Source organism: Nestor notabilis, unplaced genomic scaffold (genome assembly GCF_000696875.1).
Source record: "Nestor notabilis isolate BGI_N333 unplaced genomic scaffold, ASM69687v1 scaffold13673, whole genome shotgun sequence".
NCBI classification, from domain to species: domain Eukaryota; kingdom Metazoa; phylum Chordata; class Aves; order Psittaciformes; family Psittacidae; genus Nestor; species Nestor notabilis.
The window spans coordinates 36,665-50,020 of record NW_009922477.1 but is presented as its reverse complement, the minus strand read 5'-3'; the positions used below and the strand labels follow the sequence as shown (position 1 = coordinate 50,020).

At 38.7% G+C, this 13,356-nt stretch overlaps 1 protein-coding gene across 1 annotated transcript in view; it reads right to left on the bottom strand.

Moving 5' to 3' along the window:
- Positions 1 to 13,356, bottom strand: part of LOC104403480 (ankyrin-2-like) — a gene marked incomplete at its 5' end in the record, with an annotated part of 84,946 nt that overhangs the window by 35,743 nt on the left and 35,847 nt on the right. The window contains 5 exon segments of the mRNA XM_010011626.1: positions 796 to 892; positions 1,957 to 2,161; positions 2,959 to 3,170; positions 4,089 to 4,243; positions 7,177 to 7,401. Coding sequence (XP_010009928.1) covers positions 796 to 892; positions 1,957 to 2,161; positions 2,959 to 3,170; positions 4,089 to 4,243; positions 7,177 to 7,401 — 894 coding nt within the window.

Genomic DNA, 13,356 nt, shown 5'->3' with positions numbered 1-13,356 from the left:
TTTGATTTCTTATTTGTTGGATATTCTGGAAGTAGCATCTTTTCTAAGATGGATGCTGAACTACCCAAATAAGGGATTTCTGTTTCCATGGAAATTTGAGTATTTCTGCATCTGGGAGACAAGTGGTATTCAAAATGAAACCATTTTTTTTCTAGCTACCTGAAAATTGAACTGTCCCTTGTCAGGGACTGTAATGATAGCACAAGGGGTGATGGGTTTAAACTGAAACAGGAGAAGTTCAGGTTAGATCTGAGGAAGAAGTTCTCTACTGTGAGGGTGGTGAGGCACTGGCAGAGGTTGCCCAGAGAAGTGGTAAATGCTCCATCCCTGGCAGTGTTCAAGGCCAGGCTGGACAGAGTCTTGGGCGATATGTCTAATGTGAAGTGTCCCTGCCCATGGCAGGGGGTTGGAACTGGACGATCTTAAGGTCCTTTCCAGCCCTAACCATTCCATGATTCTGTGGTTACTATTTCAGAATGAAATGAGTATGTCATTAATTCATTTCTAGGATCATAGCGGGTGGTGACTGCAAAGGACTAATGGCTGAGATAAAAATGACATGATTTTCTTTCTGCAGCCAGTAAGGGCTGCACAGCTCAGGTACATCATCTGTCTCGGCTAGGAGGCTGCAAAATACCTCACCAATTGGTTCACAGCATAAACAAAAGATCTATGTCCCTTCTATGTCACCAACTGAAACAGGTTAAAGGAAGTACTTACTGGGGAAAAAAAAGAAGAAAAAAGACATACACTCAAAAGTAAGACTGTAAAACTCATGTTTTGATGTATAGGTACCTGGCAGACACGTTTGTTGTGAAGGAAACGCATTCATTAACAAATGTCAGTGGTGTTGTTCCAGTGATGTCTTCCCACTGGGCAGGGGTGGTTCCTCCTGAAATGAGGGAGATCAAAATAAACAAAACGTTAAATTAAAACCCAGCGAGTTTGCGACTTTCTTGCTTCTAAAAAATATTTTACATTCTTCTGAGTTTTTAACTGTTATGAAACCAGAAATAAGCCCAGATGTGTCTTCTCCTCAGGCCCATGTTATTCCGCTAATGCTAGTAGGATCATACAGGATTCCCCTAAGAAAACAAAGCACTCAAATGATTTTCAAATGATAAGTCTTGCAGCACAGTTCCAGAAATGTTAAAAAAGGCTGGAATTTGGGGGGGAGAGATCTAATTCTACACTCTTCACATCTGCAGGGCAAAATTGGCCCAGTACAATGCAGTTAAGTTCTTTTTTGAAATTTTCTAGAGGATCCTTGCAGATTTACTGTCCCTCCAAGAAACATATTCAAATTCCACTGTATTGAGGAGACCATTCCTCTCTATTTAAATGCAAATACTTCTTTGATGGTGAGATACTGTATTTCAGCAGCTACCTAACAGCTTTGTATCAAAAAACAGTAAAGGCACAGGTTCCCTGAAATGACTCATCGCACATTTCAGGGTGTGATGTCTCTTATGTTGGGTCAGTATTTGAAATCAGTTTGCAAATTAAGAAAGATGCTAACTTCTAAACAGAATAAATGCATGCAGCTCTTTTCCACCTCTTAACTGAGACTGGATGAGACGTTCGTCACTTCGGAGTTATAGCAAGTACGAAGTGTTTAACTCCAATATTTTCCTTGAAGCGTACTGCAACATTATGTCTGTACTACACTTAGGCTGCTAGGCAGAGGTATGTTGGTTCTCAAGAAACAAACTAAGGAAAATGCAAAAAACACAAGCCCAAAGTCTATGATTATATTACACATCTCTTGTTAGTCCAAACAACAAATGTTATATCTGCTATAAAGGAATTGTTTGGAAAGTAATTTATTTTCATAGGCTCTCATCCCAGTCAGGGTTTCACCAAGCTTTCCATGTATACCATCAGTGTAACATATTCAGCCGACAATGACTGACAATTTCAAGATGCAGATAAAAAGCTCTAGTGTTTGCATCCTACCTGTTATGCTGCATAGTAGCCTTAAAGTAGGCGTGTCGCCTCCATAACCATTCATGATCCCATCGCTGGAGGCCTTAGGGATGGGAATGGTCATCGTGATGGGCTTATGGAACTTCCTTCTCCTGGGCTCCAGTGTGACTATAGGACTGAAGGTAGCCTTGTTGCCTAAAATCTTCTTCGTAAGTTCGGTATGCATAGGTTGAGCCTTTCCAAAACAAAAGACAGTAACAGAATAGGTATTTGAGAACAGTTTTATGAGTATGTAAACAACCAAGCCTGTATATTGCTATGAAATCCTTAAGTTTTTACACTAAATAGTATAATTTCCCTTGAAAATCTGCAGCCAGAACTGACTGCCAGTGAGAAGGAGAAGCCTCCCTTTTTCAACTTTCCCATGCCTTTGTCCTCTTTCTTGGTACTTCTCAGAACCTTTACAGTATTAATTTAATTCACTTAACCAGTAGCAAATGACTTCCTTGTCACCTTTGGGTTTTTTGTCCCCCTTAGAACAAGCTCTGAGCTGTTTTAATTATTCAACTATTCATAGGGGACTTCAGCAAGGACAGTCTCCTGGCAGCGCAAGTCAGGAATGGAGGTAGAGAAACACTTCCCCCTCCTACAGTGGTGAACTGTTAACCTGGTTTACTTCACGCTGATAATCCGTAGATTTGACCCAGTTATTATAACACTTTATACTTCTCTGATGCCTTTCATAAGAAGTATTAAAGAAATTATTCTATGACCTGTTACGCTAACATCACCATCGACTAAATTAGGTGCTGTACCCAAGATCATATAGACAGCTAACAGACAGGAATACCCAAAGTTCTGGCTACTGAATAGAATTTTTTGTTATAATATTTCTACTAGAAGCATCCTAGACAACAACCTACAACATCATAAGCTGAATATGCTGGATCTCCATTCCAAGAAGGTGATCTTACATGGGGCGGGGGGAGGGGGAAGGAAAAAATTATGAGCCCTGTAGTTGTTTCTCTGTACCTGGAGGCCAACACGAATTCTTTTGGTGAGAGCCCCTTCTGGGAAGACGGCCTGCACTTGAGGTACAACAGTGCTGCTCAGCACACCCCCCTCTGGTCCGATGAGGTTACTGTCCTGTTTGATCCGGGATACCACTGCAAAGTACTGAGGGAAATCTCGGGTGATGATGCGGCAGATACGTTTCTTCTCAAGCTCTTCTGGGGTATCAAGTACTGAGGCCAAAAGAGAAGATGGTCAGAAGACAAGAATTTTGCACAAACAATATGGTGAATTTCAAAGCGCATTCAAGCTTTTCACAGTTTAACTGCAACTTACAAAATTATTCTGTCTAGAACTCAAAGGGGAAAAGGAAACATACCCCACCATTTTAAGTTCAGATAAAACAGAGAAATCAAGAAAGGAACAGACAGACAGAACTAACTGAAGGGAGCTTAAGACAGCAAACTCAAAACGTTGAAAAAATCCTCCACATTGGTAGGTAAGCAAGCAAAGGGATATTCTACTTCAAGTGTTCACACCACGGCCTGCAGTAGCATCAAGGAAACTAAACTCCAAATGAAAAAAGTACCAAAGTCTGAGTTCAGCTCTAAGTATTCAGTTGGCTTGTTTATTTTTAGAACTTCTTTTTGTTAAAAAAACCCATCAAAACTAGTAACAAATTCTGCAGATCCTAGACAGCCCAAGGCCATTCTGTTCCCTCCAAAAGCAAGAGTACCCATGACTGACATTTCCTCCCACATATGTAGCTGTTTGGTAAGGATTAGTATGATAATTGCCTTGTTTTGGAAAGATGTTTGTTCTGGCAGCTTTTTGTTCAACACTACGAAAAGAAGCAGTAGAAAACATAAGTCTAGCATCTATTCCCAACTTCATAATAGTGGATTTTGTTTTGTCCCACTACTTCAGCAGAGCACGCAAGGGAAGCACAAGCATGCAGCGCTTCTGCTGCTTTCCGTATCAAGAACATGATTACGCTCTAGTGTGACTGAAATGGAGTATCCAGAAAATGTAGTGTCAGAAATACCAGGATGGTCCAAACATGAGGTGCTAAATAGAACAAACGGTAGAAGGCTATGACCCTCAGTTACACAAGAAATGTGGGAGCAGAAGGAAAAAGTCACACCGGGTACCTTCATCCATCCCATTCAAGATTTCATTCAGTTCATCCTCAGTGTATTCACAGAAGTGCTCCTTCCAGCTGTCCCCGTTCTCACTGCGCAGGATCACCAGCTCTCGCTCTCTCCCACGCAGAGCAGCAAAATGAGGAATCTCCACAATCACAGGCCTGGCACAGCAACACAGCGCATTAAATGCACACAGGAGAGAGGAAGAAACAGGATTAACAGCAACTCTATCCAGTCTGCTACAAAGTGACCTGGAATTCTACCTGTTAAGCTGGAACGCTTCCATATAATCCTAAAAGAGTAGGTCACTAAGACATACTAGATTTTTACAGGGACCCAGTAAATGTTGAAGGACAGATTAAAAAGTGCATTCACCTCATTCCACAGTGTGAATGATATTTGGTAAAATAATTAACAGGAAATTTGGTAATTGTTTTGCAAATTCATAGAAAAACTCATGCTCATTTTAGTTGTCACTACTGTCTGGGTTAACCTGTGCAACTTCATTTCAAAGAGAATCTACTGTAATGCATATCAATAGTGGGACAAATTCTGATCTCACTTATACTAGTACAAATCAGAATAATTCATTGCAACCAGTAGGCTACTGTATTCTGTGCCAATTTTACTTCTATATATTCCAATGAATTTATTCCTGATTTACACTCTGGGAAAGATAAAGGAGGTCTGAGGCGATCATCTGGGTTTCTATTTCAGTATAGGAGATAAGAATTTGCCTTGTTGCCTTACAAGCAGATGTCAATATATGTATCAGTGTATGTGTCCATATATATACACACATATATACAACACATATGTGTACATATATCTAGATTTATATATACATATACATGTGTACTTTTATAAATAAGAGAGAAAATACAAATATATGTGTATATACACTTCTTTAATTAGAGGACTTCCACAGGTTACCATGTACATAGTAAATGCCATGTGTTCTATTACACTGGTGGTATCCAATGTGTAACTTGATACGAAAACCATTTTAAAATTTACAGTAGATTCCTTTTTTCTGTCCCGCCCAGGTTGCTTTGCTACAGACACCAAGCACATAACTAGGAAGATTTCATGCCAAAACAAAAATGAAGGCCACAGGACTTGAAGAAAAAGATACAAACATACCACCAAAACAAAATCACATACCACAAGGGTTGAAAAATGGTCCACTAAGGGTTAGGTATACAAAATTTCAAATGATAGAAAGGGACAATATCATGGGAATAATGAAATAAAAAAATCATATTGCAAAAGGAGGAGAAGAACGGGGAGGTCAGCATCCATCAATTTGTTTTAAGTCTCTCCTACCCAAGGAATTTGGTCCCAGGAGGCCCCAGCTGAAGGATTCGGCTGACCAAGCTTTCTCCCTCATTAAGTGGGGGAGGAGCCGTAGGCAGATGAAGTTTACTGAGTACATCCAAAGCAGCAGTGGAAGAAAGAACATAAATAAGCTTTATGTATTTTTTGTGCCAGAACGCCAGTGCCACCCATCCGGTCCACAAAGTGGAATTAGGCTGTACACTGAATACAGTTTCATCCTAGCGATGACAATTTGGTAATGAGCAAAATTAGTTTCTTTGATTTAGGATCTTTTCTTGCTTATGGGAAGACGAAGGGAATTTTGGCAGTGAACTCAATGCGAACAGGATTCAGATCTTAGAATGCATCTCTGCAAACAGTACAGTAATTTTCTAATTTCACTGCCAGCACAACATCTAGAAAAACTCTTGCAGGAAGGGCACAAAGACCTGAGAATGAATAAAACTATGCTATATCCTGGTCATTCAGGTGAAACATTCTCATCAGGTAGAAGAACCATTAAAAATAAAATGAGAGACACTCTAAGATCAATTTGTGTGTGACAAAAGATAATGGTAAGACTCAATGTGACATCACAATATTTCTTCTGCTCTTTGGGTTTCTTTGTACTTCTCCTTAAAAGTGACCAAGATGTGAAAAGTGGTATAAAGTAACCAATTAACAGCTTTTTGCTGTTACTTGTGATATTACAAGCCAGCCCATCTGTCAAAAGGAATGGTTGGCTTGCTCTTAGCATCAAATTTGCAGTGTATTAGAACTGCTCATGCTTTTTAACCATATTACAGGAACAGTGAAATAGCCAGAAGATGTCTTGGGTATGTTCTCCTTTCATACTCTATAGAAAAGCAGTTGGCAGTTAAAAGCTACCAATCACCTTTTTTCTCTCCCTCAGCTCAAACTTTTAGCAAAAGCACTAACGAAGGTAGTGGCTCTGATGACTACCTGTTATAATAGGATTTTAAAACAACAGATTTGTTCCTAAATGGATTTAAACTATTCCTGTTTACAGAGTTACTCTTCTTACAATTTCTGAATGAAGCTATTTATTGTAATAAGAGGGGTTCCTTGAATCATCCACTTTTGGACGCCACAGTTGATTGGGAGAACAGTTGGTAAAACAAATAAAAAAAGTGTGGAGAACTGCTGCTTTCAGCTGAAAATCGCTACAAGCTCGGCAGCAGCCACAAATCTGATCTTTCTATGGGTTTTGCAGCATAGGACAAAAGAGAGAGCCAAAAAATTCCAGGGTTGTCCTATTGCTTAATTTAGCAATTTCAACCCCAAAAAAATCAAAGGCACTGTGCTTCCCTGATAGTCCAAATTACTGGTAACACAACACAAGTCTCTAAAATAAGCAGCTGTAACTTGTGTTGTACATGTAGCAGGCTCTACGTTTGGGCTTTAGATCAGTGCTGTGCTATTCATGCCTTAGATGCAGATTATTTAAAGGTAGGATGAACTGCCTTTCCTGGCTACAAAGGGTCCTTTCCCACTATAATTCCACAACACTGAGTAATAGTTCTATGCAAGGAAGCACAGTAACCTTAGTGCTAATGGTTAAAATACCTGTTTTCAAAGGAAAAGGCATAAAAGCTTTGTGAATTGTTAACTAACAACTGATTTGTATTTCACACAGCCTGTCTGTTACAAGCATCTTTTTCTATTCAAGTGTTGATAAAGGAACCATTTCAGTGAAACTTGCAAACAGACAAAAATAGACTGAACATTTTCCGTTAGGCCAGATGACAGCCCTTACCCAAGAAACTGAGCACCAGAAGGCCCCACTTCAATCAGGCGGCTGGCCAGACCTTCACCTTCCACCATAGGAGGCATGGTGGCCAGTCTGTGACGTTTCACCAACCGGCAAGTCACTCGTGTTGGAGCAGTGCATTTCCGTGGAGGAATAATGATTCTGAGTCCATTGTGCCTGCAGCCTCTCATGGCACCCCCACGAGCATCCACCATGAAACTAACTAGGAAGCTGAAAAATCAGGGGAAAGAAGATTAGACACAAACCGTATCGCAGTGCCTTTGGTTACGTTCCACATATGTAACAAACTACGTATGTACATATCGCTCTTTCTCAAGATGTACAATCTGAAAACGCCTTTCTCCCATGTGAAGCACCAAATCATGCTAAGATCATTTATTAATTAAACTGACATCTGCTATCTAAGAATTCTTCAGAGAAAGTCTTATTTTACAGTGCTGCTGTTGGGACAAATACCAGCAGTCACTAATAAATGTGAGCAGATGTGTCTGTACTTATTAGAGACAAAGTCAACTGCAAATATCACTACTCTGTACCTGCACGCACCTACACTGTAAATTTGGCACTCTTTAATTATTGAAGAATACTATTTCTGACTCAAGGATATAAAGCCAATTCTGACTGCAGGGATTGCTGGGGTTTTGGGTGTTTTTAGGATATCTATATAATCTTCTAGTTATTTACTAAACTATAATTTCTAACAAAAAATGGGCTTGGATTTAAAAAAATAAAAATCAAATTTCATTATAGAGCATGTGGATACAATTCATATTACATCAGTGGAGCTAGCACCTATTTATATAAAAAATCCAACACATCCTTACTGTTTGAGGGCAAATTCTGGATTTTGGTGAGATGACATTAACTACAGTCACCATGTAAGAAGTTTATTCATGGATTTTTGTCTTTCCGCGTTACTTTCCACAGCAATACAATGTGCCAGTGGGAAACTTACAGATGCAGAAAACCATCTATAGAGAGCCCTCATTTCTTTCTTTTTCTTTAAAAGGGAGAAAAACATTTCATGGAATTTCTTTTGTGCTGAACTTTCTATAGTTCCATATATTACCAACACGTAGATTTTGACAGGTTTGTTACAAAGACTGGGGACATTCTTAGGAAAGGTGTAGAACTATTTCAATTTTTTATTTTTTTTTAAACTGATTTATGACATAGGATCATGCCTGATGTGGGATGGGAATGCCAGGTTGCTGGAAGTGAAAATAAGAACAGATAAGACAGAATGGTATCAGGCCTACTTCTAGCCACTAAAATAGCATCATCACATGGGGAGTCGTAGAAATGCTACTGAAGGACCTGCAATAGAGAAAAGCCCTTATAACAAGAGTAACAAATATGGTATTTTTTTCCACTGCTCCCTTGACCGTTCTGTGCAACAAACATTACTTCCATTCCTTGTCCACACAGCTACAAGTAATTCCACATGCTGTATAAACACAACACTCAACACACCGTGCAAGTCAGAAAAATGGGTGATGGAAAGGAGCCACAAGCGCCAGTCAGAAGCACACCATGCACCACGGATGCCAGTCTTTCTCACACATGCAGTCTCCTATTCTACGGCCATTCATATACCTCTATGTTTTGTTTAGTGTAAAAGTCTGGGTAGTACAACCATTATCTCATTCCTTAGAGGTTGGTGTTTCTGTGGTTTTAACAAGGGGGGAAAAAAGAAAATGAAAACATTTTACAGCTTTGATTCTCTGGGGATTATATGAGAGAAATGGAAGCTTCCTTCACAAAATACATACTTTATACATTTTAAAGCACAGATGAAAGAAGAGCTTAAGAGGTACTAAATGCTCAATTGTTGCAATAATACTGTAGCATTATCAAAGTGGTTCTGAATTACATTTCGGAGAATCAGTCCAAGTCTCTATTATGATGGATGCATTAGAGGTAGTTAATAACACTGAGTGCTGGAAGAGGAGTTTCACATTTTGATGCTAAATACTAGCAGCAACAGAAATACTACCCCCACAATTACCCAAAGCTAATGAGTGCACTTACTGAATTAAATTAGCATTCACATTTTTCATTGTGTAAGCTGTCATAAACAGAATTTTTAGGAGTTATTTCCATCATTGACATAATACTCAAGATTGCATACTTTAACAACAGGATCGCCTTCTTTTGCTGCCCATCACTGAAATATTACTGCTAGGTCATCTGCCTGTCTTATGTCCTCCTTAGCTATCTCCCCATGTGTCTCAGCAATGCCAGCACGGTTAACTGCTAGAAGAATACATAGACATAAAAGTTAAGGGTCCAAATCAAATAATCTCCTCTCCTTTCTGAGTACAATAATGGGTTCCATTGCTTTTAATACAATCCTTTTTCTCCTTGTAGTGATTTCCTTTCAGACTAAGAGATAAGCAGAGTGCTGAAATCATGGTGCCGTCTCATAAAGCACACCTTACTTCAATAATTAAGATAACTAGCTTGTGGTATAAAACTGAAGAAGCAGGATATAAAAGCTGAAGAAGCAGGAGTACTCTTTGATTTTGACCATCTGTAACAAAGTTGTATCTCACCTCACACATTTGTCTCTAGCAAGCACTCAAGATGCAGAGGCATAGCTCTGTGTGTTCAGGCCTTAAAGTTGCAACTCTTTCCTTCAGCTGAAGTTTACTGAATATGCTGGTGGGTCTGTCAGTCAATCTATCACAACACCTATGGGTAATCTATTGCTGTAACCAAGAATTGCTCCAAAGAGTGGAAAAACGGGCCAAGGTAATTATCACTGGAAGGTGGACAAGAAGAAAACTGAATAAAACCAGTAGAGCATTATTATTATTCAGGGTAAAACCAGCTGCTTCTATCATAAGGAAGGTCTATTGTACTTACTAACTAATGGGACACAATCTGGCAAACAGTATACACCAAAAAATAGATTTGTGCTGAATCACGGAAACAGACCCCCAGATGAAATGGGGGATTCCTGAAAGGCTTTGTGACTCCTTCAACTGCTGGACAGCAAATCCAGGCAAACACAGAATTGTGTGAGGACAGCACAGAAAAATTAGTGCCAATTACCACACTAGATATGGAGAAGCCAGTTGATAAAACCAGCTATATACTATGAAATTTCAAAAAAACAGATTTTGGACAACTAGCACAAATTAGTGCAAAAAAAAGAAACTGAAGGGGAAAATTCCTCAGCTCCAGAACCATGGCATAAAAGTTGGAAAGAATAGTACATTGATACAGGACTTGTAGAGCTGACACAAGTATAAAAATACATTCTTTTTCACCATACCACCCTGTTTATTTCCCAACCATTTGTCACATTCCTTTTTCATCCACTTATTAATCCAATTTCTTTTTATTTTCTTTTATTTTTTTTTTAATCAGCACATTTCATGTACTTATTAATACACAATAGGGTCAGGCAAATAATTTGTAACAAAGCATTTTCTGAATCACAGCGGCCTCTTTTTCTGCCTATATGCTACATAACAGGGCATCTGGATGGTGACATTACAGTTCCAGGACTAGGAAAGCTTTGGCCTTTTGAAGGACTGTGTAGATCAACATATAAATAATCTATACGAAACCAGTGCATGACGTAAAACATGCTTTCTGAAATGTGCATTTAGGAAAGTAAAAAAACTGTATGACTAATATAGAGGAAAAGTAAAGTGCATATTAATCATTTTTTGCCCATGCACACATGCATTATTTTTCCTCTCCCTAATGTTTCTTTTGCCAGATGTTGTTAAGTGACAAGGCCGAAATAGGAAGAGATTGTACTCAAATGAACAGACAAAACTAGCAGGAATAATAGGTAGATTAAGGCATCACTCTGGGAAGTGGTACCTTATCACGATAAACTCCCATGGTCAAAAGAAAATAATAACTAATTCTAGCATATGAATAACAAGTTCAATCTTTGCCTCAGTTTTCTCTGCTCTGATTTCAAACTTCCTAAGAGCCTCCTTCTGCCAAAGGCACTGGGCAACCTCTGCTAATGCCAACTTTTTTGTGCAAAAAAGTGACTTTTGGCTAAGTAGGATACATGGATCACACCATGTTCCAATTGCAGGAAGCACTACTACAAGCACTGCCAACCACTACGTACAAAGAATGAAAGGAAGAGGGCTCATTAAAGAGAAATGCAAATGGCTTTGAAGAGTTCAAGAGCCAAAAAAAAAAAAAAAAATTAAAAAATTAATAAAGGGAATTAAAGGGAATCAGAAAGCTCTTACAGGTTATCACTAGAAGATGAGAAGAAAGAGGGTACCCTAAAAATATTAGGCTGCTAAATGTTCCTTACATGCTTTTATGATAATTTATTATAATACTTAAAAAAAAAAATATTTAAAAGAAACTAAAATAACTTACAGGAACTCCATGTAGATATAATAGCTACAATTTTCAAATTAGGTTACAAATGGTTTGATAGGGGGAGGAAAACCTTAGCAGAGACTAACTCGGGCTAGGAGAAATGAGGGAAAACTGAGGAGAGGAAAAATAACACAAATAGGAGAAAACTTTCAGACAGCTGATAAGTAGGAAAAAATTCTTGTGGGCCCTTTAAAATATAAAGGTGGACAAAATAACTGAACTGATTGATCAAGCAATGCATCAAAATAACATATACTTTCCATCAGCAAAAGTGTCCATTTCAGAAGATGTTTAAAATCTCCTTCCTGTAATAACTATATAGAGTGGAAGCATCCTTCTTTAGCACTGATTTCAGTTTATCTTGGCAGCTTATGGCAAGAACTTAAATTTCAATTAAGTGATGACTCAAAATCAAAGAAGATTATTGGTTAAAGCAGCAAAGTCAAAATTTGTATGTCAAGGGAAACCAGGGCAACACCACAATGATCTTCTCAGCACTCTTAAAGAGAATGAAGGGGAAATTGGGATTATTTTATTTATTTATTTATTTTAATTGACAAGTAAATAACAAAAGCAATTCTTTTCTAGGAAAATGTTACAGACTGCAGGGGAGTCTATACATGCTTCTGTTAAACTCATGGTTAGATCAAGCATCATCCAATGTCTTCTAATTTAGCAATATTTACTCATAAATTAGAGAGGTCTTTTCATTCTCTTTAATTCTAGAGCAATTGAAAACTACATACTTGCCATATGAAAAGTAACTATATCAAATAACATTGGCTACAGCATCATTCTGGCTGAGGACATATATAGAAGGCCCCTAAATCTTCCATGTAGAAGGCTGTTTCCATGCCTTCTACAGAGAGCAGAGAAAATGGTTCCACTCAAACAAAACACAGACAATATGTATGCACTGGATTTATCCATCTTACAAGGACAACATGTTGTGGTGTATTTTCATGAAATATTTGCATTTCAGATATGAGCCTGAGTTATTTCCTTTGCTGATTTTATTCATGTAGAATTAACTTGGTTTTATTCTGTATCTGTGCTCATTTGAAAAATAATAGCAGGTTGAACAAATAAACTAAAAACTGATCATGTCAGCAGTGGGGAGGGTGGTGTGAAAGAAGGTACTTATTGTGTGATTTATTGTGTGCCAGGTTGGACAGAGCCTTGGGCAACATAGTCTAAGGTGAGGTGTCCCTGCCCATCGCAGCAGGGTTGGAACTAGATGATCTTAAGCTCCTTTCCAACATGAACCATTCTATGATTTGTGGAGAATCACTGCCACGTAAATAGCTTTGCAGAATAGTCGCAGTGTCAGGTGGCTGTGAATGCAAGCCTGTTAGCACTCAAACGCACGTCTCATTCTGCAGAATCATTTCAGGAGCCATGCAAACCCAGCATCTTCGTGAAGTGCCTTTCTAGAACAGGCAATAGTTCTTTGAACACACAAACCCAGAGTAGGCTAAATCAATACATCACCACTTTCGTATGCTCAGTTCAGGTGCGATTATCTTTTCAGGCTAGCTAGGCAGGCACACATGCTCTCATCAGGTAGCCGGGAGCAAGAAAAAGCTCTAACTAGAGCACATCCATCATTGACACATTTAAGAACTTTTCTGCATACATTATCTCAATTTTTAAAAGAAACTGGGAAACAAGGAGATAGCAGCAATTCAGTGTTAGTCGCAGAGTGAAGAAGCAGAAACAATCAGGGTGCTTCAGCCATTGTAAAGTGTTCAGCTGGAGAGGAAAACTGATGAAGTCTGAAATTAAAGAAACAATGCC